This window comes from Fonsecaea nubica (assembly GCF_001646965.1).
Source record: "Fonsecaea nubica strain CBS 269.64 chromosome Unknown Scaff15, whole genome shotgun sequence".
Taxonomy (NCBI): domain Eukaryota; kingdom Fungi; phylum Ascomycota; class Eurotiomycetes; order Chaetothyriales; family Herpotrichiellaceae; genus Fonsecaea; species Fonsecaea nubica.
The window spans coordinates 218,318-239,487 of NW_019173688.1; the positions used below are offsets into that span (position 1 = coordinate 218,318).

General features: G+C 52.1%; 7 protein-coding genes across 7 annotated transcripts; 5 read left to right on the forward strand and 2 right to left on the reverse strand.

The window, feature by feature from the left end:
* Positions 1-456: 456 nt before the first annotated feature.
* Positions 457-2,328, forward strand: AYO20_03277 (hypothetical protein; the record flags this gene model as incomplete). Its single annotated transcript, XM_022641580.1, has 3 exons — positions 457-849; positions 900-2,030; positions 2,113-2,328. 3 exons carry the CDS (start codon positions 457-459, stop codon positions 2,326-2,328), a joined length of 1,740 nt encoding a protein of 579 aa, XP_022502440.1.
* Positions 2,329-4,399: 2,071 nt separating this feature from the next.
* Positions 4,400-4,870, reverse strand: AYO20_03278 (hypothetical protein; the record flags this gene model as incomplete). Its single annotated transcript, XM_022641581.1, has 1 exon — positions 4,400-4,870. The coding sequence occupies one exon, from the start codon at positions 4,868-4,870 to the stop codon at positions 4,400-4,402; it is 471 nt and encodes a 156-aa protein (XP_022502441.1).
* Positions 4,871-5,905: 1,035 nt separating this feature from the next.
* AYO20_03279 (hypothetical protein) lies at positions 5,906-8,022 on the forward strand (the record flags this gene model as incomplete). Its single annotated transcript, XM_022641582.1, has 6 exons — positions 5,906-6,164; positions 6,254-6,336; positions 6,390-6,644; positions 6,708-6,805; positions 6,858-7,180; positions 7,229-8,022. 6 exons carry the CDS (start codon positions 5,906-5,908, stop codon positions 8,020-8,022), a joined length of 1,812 nt encoding a protein of 603 aa, XP_022502442.1.
* A 689-nt stretch (positions 8,023-8,711) lies between these two features.
* AYO20_03280 (hypothetical protein) lies at positions 8,712-9,633 on the forward strand (the record flags this gene model as incomplete). Its single annotated transcript, XM_022641583.1, has 4 exons — positions 8,712-8,830; positions 8,899-9,048; positions 9,117-9,332; positions 9,399-9,633. The coding sequence occupies 4 exons, from the start codon at positions 8,712-8,714 to the stop codon at positions 9,631-9,633; spliced, it is 720 nt and encodes a 239-aa protein (XP_022502443.1).
* Positions 9,634-10,503: 870 nt separating this feature from the next.
* Positions 10,504-11,598, forward strand: AYO20_03281 (hypothetical protein; the record flags this gene model as incomplete). Its single annotated transcript, XM_022641584.1, has 1 exon — positions 10,504-11,598. One exon carries the CDS (start codon positions 10,504-10,506, stop codon positions 11,596-11,598), a length of 1,095 nt encoding a protein of 364 aa, XP_022502444.1.
* A 781-nt stretch (positions 11,599-12,379) lies between these two features.
* Positions 12,380-16,573, forward strand: AYO20_03282 (hypothetical protein; the record flags this gene model as incomplete). Its single annotated transcript, XM_022641585.1, has 5 exons — positions 12,380-12,436; positions 12,495-12,520; positions 12,587-12,644; positions 12,704-13,147; positions 13,196-16,573. The coding sequence occupies 5 exons, from the start codon at positions 12,380-12,382 to the stop codon at positions 16,571-16,573; spliced, it is 3,963 nt and encodes a 1,320-aa protein (XP_022502445.1).
* A 674-nt stretch (positions 16,574-17,247) lies between these two features.
* AYO20_03283 (hypothetical protein) lies at positions 17,248-21,066 on the reverse strand (the record flags this gene model as incomplete). Its single annotated transcript, XM_022641586.1, has 2 exons — positions 17,248-18,308; positions 18,357-21,066. The coding sequence occupies 2 exons, from the start codon at positions 21,064-21,066 to the stop codon at positions 17,248-17,250; spliced, it is 3,771 nt and encodes a 1,256-aa protein (XP_022502446.1).
* Positions 21,067-21,170: the final 104 nt, after the last annotated feature.

Here is a 21,170-nt window from a genome sequence, read left to right on the forward strand (position 1 = left end):
GCCACTCGGCTGCCTGTGCGACAAGAACGAGACCCAGATCATCATACGACCTGAGTGGGTTTCGTGATCGAGTCCAGCAAGAACACCAAACACTTCAAGCAATTACCAACTTCTGTATGCTTCTCCCAGCTGTTGTTTGATGGTGGCTTGCGATTCTGATGGCGAGATTAAGGTGCCGGTATTCCTCGTGGATGTTTTGGGAGTGGATGTTTTTGACAAGACAAGGCTCTACCTCGCTATGCAACCATGCTACAATGGCCCGTGGCAAGTAAACAAGCGAGACCAAAGTAGGTTCCGAGTGTTCCGGCCTGCTCAGAAATCAAATCAAACTGTCTGCATTCGACGATCTGTTGGCCGGCCCTGGTTTCCTGTCCACCTTGATTCTTATAAGTCCCCCTTCAATCATCTAATCATGTCTCGTCGACCATCTTATCATGCTTCCGCGAGCATCTTATCATGCGTTCCTTTTTGTTCTTCGCGGCGCTTCCCATACATTGGGTGACTGCATTCTCCTTCAATGCCTATGACTTGGGCTTTCGTGGCATATATCCCCGCCAGCATTTTCACTCCGTTGATCTTGAGGCGCCGGCGCCCAGGATAACACAATGGGATTCCCGGTGTGACTCTGGGAACCTCTTCCTCACTCCCAGGGGACCCTTCGTCAACGGCGCGGCACGTGGTCCAGTCATTCTAGATGCGAGGGGTGACTTGGTCTGGATGGAGCACGATAAATTCGAGCAGGCCATGAACTTGAATGTACAAAAGTACAAGGGCGAGGACTACTTGACCTTCTGGACGAAAACCAAGAAGAAACGTCACCCGAAGCATTCCAAAAAGTCATACGTGATGGTACGGCCTGTTATTTCTCTGGCTCTCTAAATGCATCACTGACCTTCTAGCTTAACTCTTCTTACGAAGTTGTCCATCGGGTACGCCCCCATGGTGCTGGTCTCAAGGGAGACTCTCATGAGTTTCGCATCACTCCGCAAGGCACTGCACTTATAACGATATACCATAAACACCAAGCGGACTGCACGGAGTTGGGGTTGGGCAAGAGCTGCTGGATTCAGGACGGACTATTCCAAGAAATCGATATCGAGACGGGCGATCTAATTTTTGAATGGAGAGCCACCGACCATATCCGTATGACCGATGTATTCAGCAGCCCTTCTCACAAGGACGGACATGGAAAATCGAAAAAGGACGCCTTTGATTTTTTCCACATCAACAGCGTCGACAAGACAGACTCGGGGGATTACCTCATCTCAGCCCGTTACATGCACGCCGTAGTGTGCATCAGTTCGAAGACAGGCGAAATCTTGTGGCAGCTCGGCGGCAAGAACAATCACTTTGAAGACCTCAACGGGGCCACCGATTTCGCGTGGCAACACCATGTAACTTGGCAGGGCAACAACACGATATCGCTTTTCGACAATCACGCCAACAACGTCTTTCACAGCCCCTCCGCACACAGCAAGGGCATGCTGATCCGCCTTGATATGGAGAAGATGACTGCCTCCCTCCTGCAGGCGTTCGTCCACCCAGACGAGATTCTCAACGTGTCCCAGGGCTCTGTGCAAGTGCTTCCGGAGAGCGGCAACGTGCTCGTTGGATTCGGCAACTCGCCCACCTACGTCGAGTACTCGGCCGAGGGCAAGGTGCTCTGCAACGCACACTTTGCACCCCACCTCGTATTTGAGATCATCGACTTCGGGCTGGTAAAATCGTACCGCGTGTTCAAGCATCCGTGGGTGGGGAGACCCAAAACAGTCCCGGATGTGAAGGTGAAGCGGGGAAAGGTATATGTGAGTTGGAATGGAGCGACAGAGGTTACGGGATGGAGGCTGGAGACGGCCCGGGCGGTGGAGGCCAAGGATCACGAGTTTGTCACAATGCAGGAAGCGAAACGCGACGGGTTCGAGACGAGCTTTGCGCTCCGAAAGAACCACAGATACGTGAGGGTCGCGGCCTTGGACGCATCGCATGGTGTGATGGCATACTCGGCGGTGGTCAAGACGCCTTCGCCTTCTGTGAGATTTCCCCAAGCATTCTTACCATTTCCCGTGTTTGTTTCCACTTTGGTTGCTCAAAAGCTGACTCTGCTTTCCCCAGCTCGCATTCTGGTCCATCTTCTTCCTGGTCTTTGGCTGCATGGTCTTGGGCTTCGGCTTCCTGGGCCTGGTTTTCCTGTACGGCAAATTCCCAGAACTTCCGCGTCCTCCAAAGCTGTCCGGCCTCAGAGCCCGCCTGGGCGCCGCCGTGGCAGGCAATTCTCGCGAGCATAACCCCGAGTCCGAGCCTCTGTTGTTGAACGACAGAGATCCCTGAGCCGCACCGCCCCGTGTTGAGTTTTGTACAATAATGACGCACCCGTCGCTGGGGGCTTTCTTTCCGCGCCATCTATATCCTAATGTCGTCTAAACGTCTTCTAGCGAGCGAGCATTGGACAAAAGTTGGCACTTTTCTTGGATCGACATTTCTACGGTTGCAACGACCTTGTCACCTCTCAACGGGGGAAACCCCTTTCTCTTCCTCTCTGTATCTACTCCTCCTCCACCCCCAAGTACACAGACACGAATCGATGAAACGACCATTTCTACCGAGGACAGCAAAGTCGAGTGAGGAGGAAATGGCAAATGCACAAAGGGAGAATGGGAGGAGTATGGAGGCCCTCCGAGCGCAGTTTTCTTGCCCCGATAACTCTGAGGTGGGAGACCTGAAACGAAATTCAAGAAGCGACGACGAGGATGTTTCGGTAATGTTGTTGTTTAGATTGATGATTCTGTGGTGACGATCTACTCGTTGAGACAGAGTGGGGAGTCTCCCTGGAGTGAGTCTGTAGAACATTCTCTTGATGCGCCGACCGGTTGTGTGGAATGGTATGATATGGTCTGGTGTGGTCGCAAGGCACGCACCATCATCCCATGTTTTCCACAAACCCCCCCCTTTCTTTCTCGTATTACTTGATATGTTACTTGATTTGGCAAAGAGAATTCATAATAATAATGGCCCCCATCCATGTACCCGCTCACACGCTGTCGGTCAGCTTAAAGATCGGCAGGATCCACGCCGGCGTTCTCGGCACCCAGTGTTACCGAGTACGAGTATACTCTGTCTGGAGGTAATATGTCCGTACTCGTATACAAGGTACAAGAGCGGCTAAGGCGGAAACCGCAAACGTCGGAGACCGTGTCTACTCCGGAGGTACATATCTATGCAGGTGTCTCCTTGCAACTCGCGTGCCGTGTGTCCACTTCTTATCTTACCGAACCAAAGCTTCCCCAAACATACCATGGCAAAAGGAGTAAATGGACACAACTTTTGTAATACTGAGTAGGAGATGCTCCACCGTCAGCCAGCGCTCCCCGAATCCCCAATTTCATTGGAACGGACCTCCAAGTCACTGTGAACATCACTCGGTGGGTGGGCCAACAGAGCCAATGCTGGTTGAATTGTGCAGACTACCGCACGATGGCCAACACTGATGAGGCCGTTGTGTTGTGAGTAGCGCGCAGCCTCAGCCGATTGTGTCGTCGAATACAGAGTTTCCTTTCTCGTTTCCGTCAGACAACATTTCCTTCCAAGGTCTTGCACTAGTTGAGATTTCCAGTAACCAGAGCATGGGAATTCTTGGTACTTCTCCGAGAGGAAGCCTGTGCCTTTCTGTCGCGTGGGTGTCTTTGGCCTGGGTGTCTTTGCGCAGATATCGACGTGGGATCTTCCAGCTCTTCTGTCTCACGAAGATCTTGAGGATGGTGTAAAGTTGTTGCTTCTGGCATACACAACCATTCACTCCGTCCTTGCTCCTTTCTGGCGAGTGTTAAGTCGACCTAGCGACGTGTAGGTCGCCATCCAACAAATGTCGCGGATAAACTTCTGCTGCGGGCCCAGAGAAGCAATAAAAGCCGTGCGCAAGAGAGTTGCAGGGTAAGGTGAAGATGAGGAATTGATTGACAATGAGGCTGAAGCGGTAAGAACGGTCTGAACGCGAAGACTTCGTACCCGTGTTCTTCTATATCCAAGCCATGTCCACAAAATGATAATGAAGCAGAATGGCTCATCATGAAGTCACCATCGGCCAGGTCACAGATGACTGGACGGGCATGTCATGTCCTGGGCCTCTCATTCATCGTGGCAGATACTCAAGTAACGCAAGTTCAGGGCAGACTTCCAGGCCATAGCCTTCAACTGACAATCATCATCAACCCTTGTCTTCCAACCCTGACACGCCTGTTCGTGCACTCGGGATGAGTGTCACTGATCGATGTCTGCCCTGAGCTGGAATGCTTCTACTGGGCTATGCAGTGTACCCCACGTTTCCAGTCAATCGAGCTCTTTTCAGCCACATAAAAAGCCCCATCAACAAGCAGATGAATGGTCAACAGCTCCGATGCTGTATTCATTCTTCATTAGACCATTTGTCGAGCCATGCGACAACATCTGACTTGTCCCCTTCCGTAGGCTTCCTCTCGGGCTCGTCTTCCCAGTCTAACAGCTTGTCGGTTCCCGACTTGTCCTTTGTTTTCCGGTTCACCACCTTGCCTTTTTTATCCATGTTGGTGCCAGTGGCAGTGTCGGCGGAGACTTCGGGAATTGTCTCCAGACTCCTGGTCTCGGTCCCCCGTATCACGTTTGGTCCAACTTTTGCCTTTTGCATGTATGCTATCCGGGCTTGTTCGCCCTCTTGCAGCTCCTTCGGGCCCATCCACCACTTGAAGAATTCTTCAATCTTAGGCCTGGCCATGAAGTAGACAAGGACGATGAGGATCAGGTAGACATAATCTTGTTTGTCGAGTTGGCCTTTCTGCATGTAGCGTTGGATGGGGTTCAGACGCGAGAGGTCTTCCGGAGCAGGTGTGTACTCGACCATGGTGAGGGATAGGCAGACGGTGCCTGCGATTGTTGAGGTTCCTGGTTCTAATGGAGAAGAAGAGCAAAGACGGGCAGCAGGCGACAAGGGCGAAAAGTAATGGTTTATTGACCACGCGCGTTATTTCTTTTCCTTTTGATTTTTGATCGAGGACCTTTTTGGAAAAAGCCGCTACTACGCGACTCCGCGGCAGCCGGAGGCAAGGGAACAAGGGACTGGCAACTCGTAACTCGTAACTCGTAAGTGCGCGGAACAGAAATGACGACGTGGCTCAGGCTCGGGCCAAGCCGCTCGTCGCGGAAAGACCTTCAGCTTCCTTCGCATCCCGATCTTCCATTTCTGTTATCTGGTTGTCTAATGTGGCACACATCTACATCGTCTCAGGTCATGTTTGGAATGCTCTGTCATACGTGAAGCGGGTGCAAATCTCAGAATCAGACAGATAAATCCTGCAGGAGGTGGTTTGCAGCGCACCCTCTCGAAAGAGAACGCCCCCTGGTTTGCCTCCCAACAGCTGCCCTGGTTGGTGTCACCAGCAGAACACAGAACACCCGTTGCACCAACTCCGCTGGGGTTCACTATATCGGAAAAACATTGTGGGACACTCTTATGGACAGGGGTGGTTTGGACCAAGAATAGTGAACGTCTCCTGTGTATATCCTGTCGTCAGCAAATATTCAAATCGCAGTTAGAACCATGTATACACAGGCGGTCTCAGATGGAATTGAGTTGAATAATACCCCTTTGAAGATGGTTTCCATCCACACTGTTTGCAACACTGTTACGATGCGACTGGAGGCAACGGATGCACCTGCCCGAGCCACCGGGCCCAGCGCATCGGTGTGCGGTCCCAGAGACTGGCAATCTGCATGTCTAACAAACAATCCTTGCGTTTGAGTCGCTCAGGGTGTGTGGGAGATCTGGGGCGTTGGTTAGCATCCCGAGGACATGAGTTGCTTTATGAAAGAAATGCTCGCTCAAGCAAAGTGATCCCGTTGTCTTCGTCAGGTCTCCTCTGCTCGATATCTCCTGACCATGTTGTCTCTCACCCTCCGCTGCAAAGAGCCCATTGCATTGCTTCTCCTCTTGATTCTGTTCCTGAGTGATCGTTTGGTCGCTGTCCAGATCACTGGTGCTCTTGGCGGCCTCAATTCGACTACAGGAGCACGACCTCTGCGATACGAGATCCATGACTTTGCAAATTCAGGCCCGGCTTTCGATTTGTTTATCCTCGCTCTGAAAGATCTTCAAAGTATTGACCAGTCAGAAGAGCTGTCTTACTTTCAAATCTCAGGTCACTGACTATCGGCCATTGTTTGCACAGATGCTTACCAGAGGCAGGAATCCATGGGTTCCCTCGAATTCCTTGGGACGGTGTATCAGGCACTGGGAGCTATCCAGGATTCTGCACACATGCTGCAACCCCATTTCCGACCTGGCACCGACCTTATGTGGCACTATTTGAGGTACCTGGCCTTGCCCCTGTCATTACTTGTGGTCTTGTTGCTAACATCTACAGCAATTGATCTGGCAGCATGCCCAGGATATTGCCAATGACTATCCCGATGATCAACGTGATGAATATTCGAGCGCCGCCGTCACTTTACGGGTTCCTTACTGGGACTGGGCAGTTTATCCAGCGCTGCCTGACGTGGTTGCGCAGCCTCAAATCTCCATCAACACTCCAGCTGGGCGACAAACAATTGCCAATCCTCTCTACAATTATGTCTTCCAGTCTGATGCCGTGGGCAATGGGTTTCCGCTTTCCGATCCGGTAGAGTTGATCTTGGTGCTCTTGTGAATCCTTGACGATCTACTGACCGCGACGCACATACAGATGGCCAACTTTTCCGAGACTGTTCGCTGGTGGAGTTTGAACACAAAATCTAGCAATCAAAGCGCAGCCACTGCGGCGTTGCTGGCCAACGCTCCTGCGTGAGTCAATCCGTTCCCTGGAGCTGGCACGCTTTGACTCACGGTGTTCCAGGATCCAATCGTTGACATATCAAATGTTCACATCCCTGGCGAATTACACAGCATTCTCATGCACCTGGCCTGGTGGCCAATGGGTTACCGCGAACAATATTGAGTCCATTCACAACAGCATCCACAACAGCATAGGCGGATATGGTCACATGCAGTTTCCAGAAGTCGCGGGGTTTGATCCTGTCTTCTGGCTGCATCATGCCAACGTTGATCGTCTGTTTGCCATGTGGCAAGCGCTACATCCGGACACCTACATCGAACCGACCGTGAATGCATATGGATCGTACTACGAGAATGTTGGGTTTGTCGACTCGGGAACAACCGGTTGGTGTCACCCAAAAGGCAAAAGATGTGGAAACTAACACCTAACAGCTTTGGCACCATTTCATTCTGACGGTGGCAGCACGCTCTTCACATCGGATGACGTTCGAAGCACGAAAGTATTTGGCTACAGTTACCCGGAACTCCCAGACTGGGAGATGGGCTCGGACGACTTAGCCAACAATGTACGAATTGCGGTCAACTCGCTTTATAATCCCTCGTCCAACAACACATTCAGCAGCTCCACGAAACAGGGAAGGCGACGATCTTCCAGCATAGCCGAGAATTTCGGTCATGTTTCGCTTGACCTGGCGAGGCAGCTCCGTGTTAACAACCTCAACCGGCAGTGGTCGATTACTGTGCTTGTTGATCGGTTCCCGATGAATACAAGCTTCTGCATTGACTTCTTCATGGGTGATCCCCCGGAGGAGGTGTCGGCCTGGCCCGCCGCACCAAACCTCGTTGGAACATATGCTCAGTTCAATCCCGCAAACGTCACAATGCTGCATCCGAATGGCCTTCCCGAAGGACAAGTGCGCGGCGAAATTTCTATGACTCACACGTTGGCAGCAGGTGTGTCGAGGGGCGTCCTTCGAGATCTTTCGCCGCGGACCGTCACACCGTTACTTCGCCATGCTTTGAATTGGAGGGCTCGAACTCCGGCTGGTGATGAAGTACCGCTTTCTGCGCTTTCTGGACTTTCCATATCAGTCTCCACGCGGCCAGTGGTTCCTCGTGACACGACTGACTCTTTTCCGGTGTACGGAGCTGTGCAATGGCTTGGTCCTGTTACAGAGGGGAAGCCATGTGGCGTACCGCGGCCGCATGTACAGGACGAGTTCTGAATGTGGCTGTAGGTTGCCATGCCACAGCCGCATTCATCCAACTTTGCCGCAGCCTACGAAAAACACGCGGCTGACTGTTTTGATTCATGTCTCTCATTCACCCCATGCACAGAGCATTTCTTTGCGGGTTGACCGGGGTGGACGGTCGGCTTATGTCCTCTGTTTCAGTTCTCTTGACCTTTGTCTCATTCGCATGGTGTCTGTTCAGGCTTCTGACTAGGAACGGCGGAATTGCTTGAAATTACATGGTGGATCAGCAAGATTGCCCAGTTTGAAACTGGCTAGCTCTAACTGGTGCTACTGTCGGCTATTGGCTCTGCGGATCGCTTTTCAAATAGATGGGGGATCTAGGCTTTTTCATGATCTCGGTTTTTTTTCCCTCGCAGAAGCAGAGAAATTTCTAGGCGGACATGGGGGTCGATTTGCTGATATCTTCTGGGCATGCTTCTAATTCTTTGCTTCAAATCGTGTCGTTCCTTGAAAAAAGAAAAAACACCTCTTGTGCAAGGCGTTGTTTGAGACAGCCATCCATTCGTTCTTTTTGATTCTTGCAGTTCTACTTTTCACTACGTCGACATTTGTACTCGAGACTCCTCACTGAGTAATTGCTTCCAGGCTAAGCTTGTGAGACCGGATCCTCAACATTCAAAATCCAGCCATCAGTCCCGCTGCGGTCGATCCCTACGAGAATGAGGATTCCCGCAAAGCTCCTCTTGCTGAGCGCGTCTCTTGCCACCCATGTTCTTGCCCAGGCGAGAATCGCCTTTACTTCCGTCCCTGCCGTGGCAGTTGCTGGACAATCCTATAAGTGCGTACAACACAGTTCCGCAAAGAGTCTGGGAAGAATAAACTGTGCTGAGAACTCGAACTGCTTAGTATTTCTTGGGCCGGCGGCGATGGTTCGCCTGTCACAATAACACTTCGAGAAGGGGACCCGGATGACCTCAAGACGATCGCGACTTTGGCAGATAGTGTGACGGAAAACTCCTTCGTGTGGAATGTCTCGCTGAGCCTGGTGACTGCTTCGTATGTGGCGTCCTCACACCTTCACCCACATCGCACAAGGTCGAATTTCTGACAGACGTCGATCACAGGGACTATGCCCTCCAGATTACGCAGGGACAGGACTCGATCAACTACAGCGGCTTGTTCTCGATCGCGGGTGGAAGTGGGACGTCGACAATCTCACTCTCGGGGTTGACCACACCCACGTCCTCCAGCAATGCTACTGCGAGCCTGATCAGCCCCACGAGCACTGGAATCGCTTCGTCGGGGAGAAGCACCATATTTGCAAGCAATATGACTTTCAGGTGAGTTTGCCATCCAACATGTGGCTTGTCAGTGTTCGGCGAAACTGAGTTATACCTCACAATTAGCTCCGCAACCCTGTCATCCACCTCCAGTTCGAGCTTGATTCCGGCAGTGACCGAACATATGACTTCCTCTTCCTCTTCCCCGTCCTCCAGCAGTACGAGTCAACCGAGCTCCACGTCAGAGGCGCCTACAGCTGCGGCTACGACAACGGTGCCAGATGCTGGGGCTGCTGGGCAGTTGGGTAGCTCGGCGGCACTGGTGCTGGGCGTCTTTGCAGCAGTCATGTTCTTGAGTTGATCAAAAAGGGATTCCGTGTAGGTTCTTGGACTGAGGAAATATGGGAAGCCATTAATTAGAGCAAACCGTCTGGTTGGAAATACCATAATTTTGTCTCCATCTACCGTTTCCCAGAATTATGGACAATGCGTCACTTTGGATTTTACCCCTGGCATTAGCGTCAACCTACCGAGTATCTTCCCCCCGAAAAGGGGTTAGGGGAAGACACACGACCCAAAGACGGTCGACAGAAGACCATCTCTCGTGAGTTAGGCGCGGTGCCCGACGCGTGGGTGGACCGGGTTTGCCTGTTGACACGTCCCCCCGGGCTGCTAGGCTGCTAGGCTGTTAGGCCGCTTGGCTGTCCGAACCTCCCGGGCGTTGCTGACCGGGCCATCTCCACTAACCCAAACGGCTGATCTCAAATAACAATAAATGCCATCATCACAAATCTGGGAAAGGAGTCTGTCTTTTTCGGTCTGTACCTTTTCGCTGATATACAAGACACCTTTCGTTTTTTCTGTGGTCGCGTGAATCAGTCACAACTGCTACCTGCGATTGCTCCCTAAGCCAGAAAGCGCTCACCACAGTCGCCGTTACCATCACCACTTGCCTCAAATTTTCTACTCTACCAGTTGTGAGATCGCAGTTGACCGATCAGGGCGTGTCATGAGGAGGAAGTCACGTCTTTCAAAAACTTCCGCAACTCCAGTAAACGCAGGGCAGGATAGTTTTTTGGGTATGTACCCAATTACCCGCATCACGACTCTCAGCTGGGGGCCGGCTTTCAATTGTGTCTACACACTCAACAATCCCCTGAACCACGCTGACTCAATCTTTTCGTCAGGGCCGTCGTCACCCACACTTTCTGATGTGAATACGATATCGACCATGCCCGAAGTGAATGGAGTCGTCAAGGAGCAGAGTCAACCAGACGGGGTACGCCCTGCTCAGGGCCGAGTATCCAGTGCTTCTATGATGCGTTCAGGTACAGTTAGCATCCTGTATGTTGTTGCCCCGTTCGCTGACCAAGGGATAGTTTTGTCCTCTTCCGAGTCCTCACCCTCGTCTGAGTCCGTACCTTGGTCCTCGGCGATTGGCCACGCCGGCACTGGGAAGTCAGGCAGAGTAATCGAGCGACTTCAAGGAGACATTGACCGCCTACGGCGCGAGAAACAACTGCTTAAGACGCGGCTCGAAGAAGCAGAGAAAGAGAATGAGACCTTGAAGACACGGAACCAATCACTGCAGGATCGGGCGAGCAACTACGAGCAGTCTCACGAAGCAAATCTTCGGCAATTGACACGCAGGGAGAGGCAAGTTGAAGAGCTCCGTGAGGAGCTGCGGAAGGAGAAATTGAAAACTGCGGCTGCCGAAGCCCAAGCTGCTGCTGCTGCTTCAAATGAGGAGGTTTGGAGAGATCACGCCAGCCAGGCAAAGGCTCTTGCCGTTCAAAAAGAAGTAGAATACGAAACCGTGGTGGCATGTCGGAAGGTGGATTACGATCGACACCAAAGTGGGTTGGACAAGATCAGGTCCAGTTTTGATACTTTACTACGGAGACAGCAGGATGATCTGGACAAGCAACAGAAATTGGAAATCATCGCCGAGCAGCAACGGCAGACTATTGCCCAGCTCGAAGAGCTCACCAAGAGACTGACGACGAATTTCAAGGCCTACAGATATGAAGTCGACGCTGCCATCTCGGAACTCCGTCACGCCGCAATCAACAATGATCAAGCATTGACTCAGAAGCTGGATGAAATGACAGAAGTGACAGGAAGGATGCGATGGGTCATGAAAGTCGACGATATTGTCAATCATAACCATCCCGATTCGGTACAAGAACAACTTCAGCTCTCACAAAGAGATCGTGTCTCAAGACCGCCTTCTGCGCACGATGGATTTTCGAAGAGAAGCCGCAGCCCTACGAAGAATGTGCTCACCAAACATAGGCGGAAAGAGTCTGCGAAGGCTTCTAGATGAAGGGTTTTCTGAGATTAAAGTGTTGCACAGGATTTGACATGACTATACGAAGTGATGACTGCAACATACATAAAAACGGTTAATACAAAACCCCTATTCCTGCCACTCAGCGTTTAAGACTGAGCTGTCGGCTCGGATTTGTCAAGAACGAGCCCTGAAATCTACCTATCATCGTAACCGTGGAATGTGCTTGAAGGACTCCCGCTGAACAACAAACAGCAGCCCTATTTGCCTTGCAAACAATCCTAGCAACGGCGAGCAAGCAGGCTAGAAACGTGCATCGGAACAAAGGGAGGCTGCATGGACAAGATACCGATGGTAGCATACTAGCATGGGACGCTCGCTCTGGATGAAAACCAAAAGGCAACGCTTCTCTCATCAGTCATAAGCTTGTTGCTCCCACGTTAGGTCAGATACCATCTTCACCTCTTTCACCTGAATATCCAGTAACGACAAATATTCACCACCACAAGTGTCACTCGCTGCTTTACGCAACACTCGCGAGGCTGAGATGCTCCTCGGCGAGAGCATAACATCTCGGTGAAATATTTTTCCGCCACACAATCCTCATCTTCGTCCACTCACCAGAAGCCACTACCCACGCGGCCCCGTCCCTGAAGAGGGTCGCTTTACCTCTTCCAGCATAACAGATCATTGTATCCAGTACCCCTCCGGCAGATAATGGTCGATTCCTTGCTCCTGTTTTCCTCCTGAGGCACTCTTTCCTAGCCGCAAGGCTGTGGAACCACCCTGTACTCGGTACAGGGATCCGCTGGTGGGAATGGCGACGAAGAAGACGATCATGCTGGGGTCGCTCCACGAATTCAGCGAGCTGGCAGTGAGTTTGGGCTACCTTGAAATCAACCTTCGCACCCTGACTGACACTTTCCATCAAGTCAAAGGAGCTGATCCAAAACGACAAGTACGCCTTCCACGCCTGAATTTTGAATCCAGCTCAAAGTCAGCACAAACTAACAGATTGATGTAGAGATGCTCGCCATGACGCTGAGGCTGCGGCATTCTTTTACTTTGATGCACCCAATCAGGTTTGTGTCGTTGAAGATCCAGGAGGACTGGAATACAACTGACAGCTGGCCTTTCATAGGTATTCTGCGCAGAGATCAACAGTGAGGATCAAGGCACAATGCCACAATTTCTGAGCCGTATGGCTGGATACATCGAGTACCACCAATCTTTCCAGCCCGGCTTTGACGACGAGCCTCGGATTCGTCCTGTGGAAGGCACGGTAATGACAGACATCATCCCGGAGGCATACGACGAAGAGGGCGCCGAGAAAAACATTTTGCTACAGTATCAGTCCGATGAGGAATCCGACGACCAGGACGCACTGGACGGCTTGGTTCATCTGACCACTTATTGGCAGCCTGCGAAGGGGAACATCGGCATACTTCCACCCATGTACGCAAAAGACATCACCCGAGTGACAGGCTCATCTCTCTTTGCGGAAGAAGCAGAAAAGCGATATCGAATCTTCCAAGGAGACTTCAATTTGGCTCGTGAAAAGCTTTTGAGGCTTGAGCCATTACTTGTAAGATCTCTGAAACTTATCTATGTTTGTCGCTGATATTCTGTTCAGGAAATCTTCGAGAAACAGTCTGGCAATCAGTCTTTCCCAGCGGTCGGAAACCTCCTCGTTTGGCCGCCGAACCACCCAGATTCCAGGATAGAGTTTGTGACCATGAACTCGGACCACCCTGGCTACCAACGTGTAGTCGTCAACAGAATGGAACACAACCTCTCGAGGAAAGTCATTGGGGAACTTCGTCTCTGGAACTCAAAGACGCAGGAATTCTATACACCTCGAAATCTCCAAAAAGAAGCCAACAAGCCAACACCCACATTACAGGCCTCGAGGCTCTGGGATAGAGAAGTCTATACAAGCTTTGGAGATCCGAGGAATATGGACCCAATCATCACCTCCAATCCGGACTCGGCAGACTCTGGTGACTCTGTTCCGCCTCAGGAACGCCCTGATCCTAGAATTGCGGCCTGGACGACCAATGTTGTGCCATCAGCGAATCCGGACATCGCCCCAGAGGCACCAATGGACTCTGTTCCGCCGACACGCCGTAGAGTCGCCATAGAGTCTGATAGCGAGGATGAAGGGCCATCTATCCCTACGTCTAAACCTGTCCACTCTCCCACCAAAGAGGTCACAGACACCCGGTCCCGTCTGCAGACAGAGGGTGAAGATCTGATGGACGCCGAAAGTCGAGGGGCTCAAAACTCGGAATCTCTTCTGCCACCCCTGCCAGCTAGCAACGCAAACGAAAGCACTCTGATCGATGTATCGGAAGGGTCCAACACGGACCGCGCTGAACAAGGATCCCATGCACAAAACCGAACTCTAGATCTTCTTGACGCAGCATCTGAAGTCAATGTCATTGCAGCAACGGTTCAACTTGGACCTCTGCACCAAAAGAATCACGACGACCCAAATTTATCAGAAGGGCTGGCATACAATCCGCCGTCTCAGTCCGATGCTGGTCTCAGTAGCGCAGCCACATCCTATCGTCAAGCAGAAGAGCCAATCGAGGCCGAAGAGATTTCATCCTCGGCTACAGATATTGCATCTCTCGTTCCAGAGGCCCCGAGTACGTCGCCACATACAAGACCTCTCCATTCTGGTGAATACGGGCAGGGATTTCCAACACGGTCGTTCCGGGGCCAAAGAGGTCCTCATGGCTACCGAGGGCCGACCAACACCCGCTATCGTGGAGACAGTCGTCGCGGGACGGGTCAAGCCCACGATTACATTGACAGTCAACGCGTGGCGCAGCCAGAGGGATTTCGATCTGGGGAATCTGCAGGCGAATTTGATCAGCGAGGATATGGAAGGCCACGTGCCAGATACTTGTTTGATAGAGCAACAAGAGGCCGAGGACTTCGTGGGCCGCGAGCGCGAACTACTTACGGCACTCTTGTCGACCTGGGGCCTCCTGCAACCAGTGGAAGGACTTCTACTGCGCCACCAGGGTTGGATTGCAATGTGCCGCTTCTGCCTGCGCAAGCCACCAATACTAATTTCAACCAGGAAAACAATCTCGGGGAGCCGGTTCCACCAAGAATTTCACCGTCCGAGCTGCATGCTCGCTCCAGCGTGACATCTCGATCGTCGGCGTCGGGATTGTCTCGACTGAAATTCAGCGAAGCGGGATCCGATTACGTTACAAGATTCATTCCGACATTCGACCAATCTGCTGCCAGAGAAAAGAGCATACGGCAGGTGCAGGAGGCGATAGCAGCGATGAATAAGAAGGCAGAGGAAGAGTCGCCCAGATTCCATTCTACAATGCGACAGCAGGGCAAGAATCCTGGAAAGACGTCTGCTAAGCAAGAAACAGAGGCACAGAAGAAGGCACGCATAGCTGCGGCATTGGCAGACGCATATCCAACCTCAAAAAATGTTCCACCAAGGTCACAGACAGCCTCTCCCAAGCCAGACGAGATGAGCAAGTGGAAACGACAGCAACTAAAAAAGCAGTCAGCCATATCTGGAGCATATTCAGGGACTATCGCAAATGACCTTCGAGCGGTACAGACGACAAAGCTCATCTCTCTTTTGGAGCCAGCATTTGAGACTGGCAGAGCTTTTAGCGGTAAATTGACGTTTGAGCTACAATTTGGCCAAGTTCTTATCACACCGGGGCAGCCGTTGCGCGACCGAACCCAGCATACTGTTGACGACTGGAGCTCATACTTTGACTGTCGTCCCGGATCAGCTCATACGTCTTCCAGTTTCACCAAGATCCTGACATCCAACGGTGCTGACATTGACCGAGTTCTTCAGTTGAAGGGTAGCATTGGGAATGGCACTGGCAGGCTTTGGAACCCTAACCCTGGTCCGCAGTCGGTCAGCTACGAGTTCCATTGCCAAAGTCGTTTCAACGAGGATTTCCAGATCGTCATAAACCAATCTGGAAAGTACGAGTTGCGAAAAGGTCTAGTCACGGTCGGCGATGTCAACATACATGTCCCAGCTCAGGTATGGGATCTCTCTGCCACACTGACAGGTCCTTTGAACTGGCCGGACCCTTCGGAGACTGTCGCTCAGAGTATCAGTGCGTTTGTCGAATCTCTCCACGTCTTGCCCCGGCGCAATAAACTGCTCCTGGTATTTCGACAGCCCAACGACCATGAAATCCAGGTTCGCAACCTCATTGTAAAGCGGGAGAGTTACCACAGCACCAATCGTCCGGATGTACGGGATATCCTGCTCAAGGTGACAGAGGCAAAGAATCTTCAATTTCGAGTGCACCCAGAGGATAAGAGACTCTGGCAAGGCTACGAAGGCTTCGAAACCGCTTACAAAGACTTTGCAGACGGCGGTCACATCCACTATGAAATGTCTCTTGTTCATACTGGAATCAATGGCGCGCTCGAGCAGAATGAGGCCCTAGAGATTGGGGAGCTTACTGACGCGAAGAATACCGGAAAATCGCTCCTTGATCACTCTGCCATGCGTTCCATGCTCGACACTGGCGTTCAGACGGTCTGCAAGATGGATTTCGTCGGGGTGCGAAACTATGGCACACAACAACGCCTAGCAGACAAGGCCCAGAAAGATTTTGAGCAGCTCGAAGCAGTCCTCGGCCCTAAAGCACAGACCATACTGAAGCTTCCCACCGTGGCTCGAGATCCTTCTCAAGCCCTCAGTCGACCTTCGTTGCTTAAGAACAACAGCGGCACTGGCGGTGGAGGATCGGTTGTGCCACAATACGTCCCCGGCGTCCGCATGAACACCGAGGCCCAGGTTATGATTGATGAGACGGGCCGGCGCTACCGGCTGGGCCTGGGTGGTGCGAAGATCCCTCTCGTTGACGACGAAAACCTCTCTGGCTCTGGCGAGTCGGTCATACCCGATGATAGCGCAAGTCAAGCCGGTGCACCGAGAGCACTACAATCCACGCCAAAAGGGTACAAGTCAACGGAGCGACAAGCGGGCTTTTGGTGAAGGAGACGAAAAGGGGAAGACTACTCTCGACGCAGGACTGTTAGAGAGACTCCAAGAGACAACCCTCACACTGTGACCGACGTGCTTTGTGTGCTGGGATGGATTTGTATGACAGCTCTTCTCCATTCTTTCTTGTTTGCTTGCTTTTTGTACGACTACGACTGAATGTGAAGGGAGGGACACTAAGCATATTCGCTTACGGGATGTTCTCACTCTCTCACTCTCTCTGTGGTTTTTCTTAGCTTCTCACCGAAGGCGAGAAGGGATATCTTGTTTGTTCGGTTCGACCTCGAAGAACGGCAGGACGAGCACAGGCATGCGCTATGCAATTGGTCGGTCGATACCGCGGGAAACAATTCACTTTTTATGTTACTCACGACTATTCATGATCCATGTACAACAACCTCGAGACTGCCCAGGCACCGGGCGTATGGAGTCCTTTTTCTCTCCCTTCGGATTGCAGAGACGAGGAGACAGAGAGGCACAGAGACAGACAGACAGACAGACAGACAGACAAGTGATGAGTAGATACAAGAGGGCCAGCCAGACAGATTTAGATGCAGGTCTGGTAGCTCCAGCCTGGATTTGAGAATAAATCTGTACCATTAGCCGGTCCATTTCTCTGACGAGCCAAAGAAGAAAAAAAGAGACTCGTCGTCCTCGTCCCACTTGGTTCACGTCGTTATTAGTCCCCTTACACTCCCTTCTGGCTGGTTTGCGTTGCTGTTGTTGTCTTCGATAGCACCGTCTAAAGCGTCCCGGACTTCTCCCAGAGCGAGCGCATCGGTGTTGTCCCTGGTTTGCGTGTCGCCGGTGCCCGCAATGTGCTCGCCCGCGCTGCTTCGTTTCTTTTGTTTGGCCTTCCGCGCTTCGGCCGTCAGGAACGCACACACCTCGAGGTGCGCCGATCTCTCGGCCCACATGCCCGCCGTCATGCCCTGGCGGTCCCTGGCCAGGACGTCGACGCCATGCTCCAGGACGAGCATGCGCACAATGCCAATGTCGTTCTGGTGCGCGGCGATGTGCAGGGCCGTCATGCCGCGCTCGTTTATGGCCGCAGGGTCCGCGCCGGCAGATAGCAAGCGGCGGACCACGGCCACAGAGTGGGACGATGCGGCCTTGTGCAAGGCCGTTTGTTTTGTATTCGTCAACGTATCGACCCGTGCCCCATGAGACAAACACAGCTCTACCAGCTCCAAGTTCCCCGTCGAGGCGGCGATGTGCAGAGCACGCCATCCGTGGTAGCCCACCGATTCGACGGATGCGCCCCGCTGGAGGAGGAATTCCACAATACGTGTCTGATTTTCTTGTAACGCGACGTGGAGGGGTGGTTGGCCGTCTTCGTCGAGCGAGGTGAGCGACTGCGGATTATTATCCAAAAGGGCACGCACTGAAGGGAGATCACCCTTTTCAATAGCTGTGGTGAGCCGATTTGCACTGCTGGGGGTAGTAATACCTTGAGCTTGCCACTCTGCAGCCCGGAGATACTTGTGAATGTCGTAGTGGGCGGTAAAGAAAGCGACGACTCGCGGAGTAGAACCCTTTCGATCTTGGACGAAGAGCTGTGCGCGTTGGTGTTCCGGATCGGTGTTTTGCTCGAGAAGTGTCCTTACGGCTTCAATTTGACCTGACCGCACTGCGAGATGTAATGGGATGTTGCCTTTGTAATCGGTCGCCAGCACGTTGGCGCCTCGCTTCAGGAAGAAAGCAACTGTCTCCGTATGCCCGCCTCGAGCTGCACGATGCAAAGGAGTCCATCGTTCTCTACCTTTATGAAACATACTTCCCCCATTCTCCAGGAGGAAAGCCACCACATCAGTAAAGCCACTTGTTGCGGCATAATCGAGAGGACAGAGGCCCTCCTTGTCCCTGACGTGGACGACGGCGCTGGAAGCAACTAGCAACTTGACAATGGAGAGATAGCCACGAAAAGCCGCAAGGTGTAGAGCAGTTGTTCCCTGGTTATCGATGGCGCCAACCAAAGCTCCTGCCTGGAGAAGTGTGCTGACCATTTCTTCGTCTCCTTGCTCAACAGCCTTGTGCAAGGCTGTAAAGCCTCTTGGGCCGGGATGATCCAGCTGATCACGTCCGTATTTGAGAAGTAGCTTCACAATCTCAAGCTGACCGTATGATACTGCGAGATATAACGGAGTACTCTGGCCGTAATTCGTGTCCAGCAAGTTAGCACCGTTTGCAACCAGAATTTCCGCAACCTCCTTGTGGCCGAAAAAAGCTGCTTCGTGCAAAGCTGTGTTTCCGTACACGTTGCGCGCGCCCAAGCGTAGATTATGCCGATTTTCCGCAATCAGGATCTTCAGAAGCTCGCTAAGTCCAAATCCTGCTGCCAACGAGATCCCGGCACCACCAGAATAAGCCCACGCCCAGGCTTTGTTGGCCCAGTCCCGGAGGTCTGGAGATCGAAAATCCCGGACTCTAGCGACGGTGTTCAAGCAGGCACTGTTAGAAAGAAGTGCAAGGGCCAAGTCCTTGATCTCCTCGGCGGGAACACTGTAAGCATGGTGACCCCATTCGAGCGCTGCATACTGCAGGAATGGAACATCCTCCAATGCGTTCGCGAAATCTTTACGGTTCTTATATGGCAGATCTCTTGTTGAATCCAGCATCATGTACTGGAGACAGATCTTGGTAATGACGAGGTTGGCATCGGTGAAGAGACCGTGGTCGTGCTCACGAAGATATTCCTCAAGTGAGTGATGCACCAACCGTATAATTGAACTCTCATAGTCCACCTCGACTAGCCCGCAACAGCAGTCGATAAGCATCTTCACGGAGGGAAGATTGTCCCTGTCGAGATCATGGTCCTCGGGCCGTAATGCCATGGCATGCTGCAACTCCCGCACAGTCATCGGTCTCCTGGCGTGGGACACCCACATCAATGTTCTAAACGCAAGGTCGCGTCTTGCCTTGGGCAGGGTAAAAATTCTCTGAATGGTTGATTGGAAGGCATGAGTCAAATCAGTTGAGAGATGAAGTAATGCTCGCCTGACATCTGCCTTCGTAATCTGGTCTAGAATAGTCTTTATCTGCAGAGCCGGGAGTAGAAACATGCCATTGGCATTGGTGCATAAGGTATTGAGCACATGTTCCTTGAGCTTGTCATCCATCAAATACTCGGACTCTGGCTGCTCCATGATCGTTTGGGCGAGAAACTGCCGGATATCTCCAGGGTTCGCCAGGATATCAATTGTCGAAGGTTCATGAAACTTGGTCATGAGATCAAGGACATGCGGTCTTAGAGTGGCTAGCACCTTCACTGTGCTTCCAGGAGAATTTCTAATGGCATCGACAACCTCGAAAAAGCCTGAACGCTGGGTCTGAACATCGGCCTCGTCGAGAGCATCCACTATGATAAAACAACGGCCGAACGTTGCCACCACGCGGCGGATGATATTCAGCAAGTCATGATACCAAGTTTGATCTTTGACAGCATTCCGAGTGCGTCGATAGAATTCGGAAACAGCGGAAGGGACAACTTCGCCGCGGGAACTGAGTTGGCGTAGAAGCGATCTTGCAAAACTCGACGGATTCTGCGACTGCTGGTCAGAGTAGTCGTAGTAGTAGAAGGCTATGGCGACATCCTGGTCTTGAAATTTGCCGCGCAGGTAGTCAACAACATGAGAGCATAGGACAGACTTGCCAGCGCCAGGGCCTCCAACACCGAGGAGATCGTGTTTGGAATCGTCGTCAACCCACCGAGAAAACTCGGGATGTTCAAGAAACCATCGACCCGTGCCTTCAGCTCTTCGCACTTGTAAATCCCGGTGCTTGTGTAGGGACGAGAGGGGAGCCAGCCAGTCCAAGATTTCGGTAGTGCGCCTCTCCTGCTCTCTCAGTTCGGCCAGTCGCGTAGCCTGAGATATCTCGTTGACATCCGCAACTGTTCTTGCAAGGAGGGGAACAAGGTCAATGATTGCCTCGAGTTGCAGAGCAAGTTTAGAGGACTCATCAGCAGACCGGCCCATCTGAGCCGACAGTTCGCTCATCTTCTTTGAAATTAGTAGCATTTCTTGCAGGCCTTTCGTAGCATCTTCGGAGGTCTTGGACAACAAGTTGAATCCTTCGATTGTGAAAGCGAACTGAAACGTTTGGGTATATCGTCGTAGGTTCTCTACCATCTGCATAACCTCCCTCTGCTCGAAAGGCCACCTCAAGTGGTCAATAGCACGGGCAAACTTTCCACCCTCCGAGGGCTTCAATCTGTCGCCAATGCGCTCCATCCGTTGACGGCAGTCTCTGATAGCCTTGGAGAGGACTGATTGGGTATCGAGAACCCGACCTTTGACTTTTTCGCTCTCCAGAAAATCTCGCAGTCCACTGAGGACTTCACCCAAGAGAAGAAGTTCATCATGTAACTCCCTGACCGTGTTGGCGCGTTCCTTGATGGAGTTGACGTAGATTGCTATTGTAGCGCTGACCTGCAGGGCCAAGGTGACGAGACCAGCAATGCTGCTAGCGACGGAGACGCCGTCCATGAGGAGAAGAAGGCGGGTTGGTTGTGGACGAGGACATGGCTCGAGCCACAAGGGTTGTTTGCGATATAGAGGCTCTGGCAGGCGATTTATCAGTTGAGCATGAT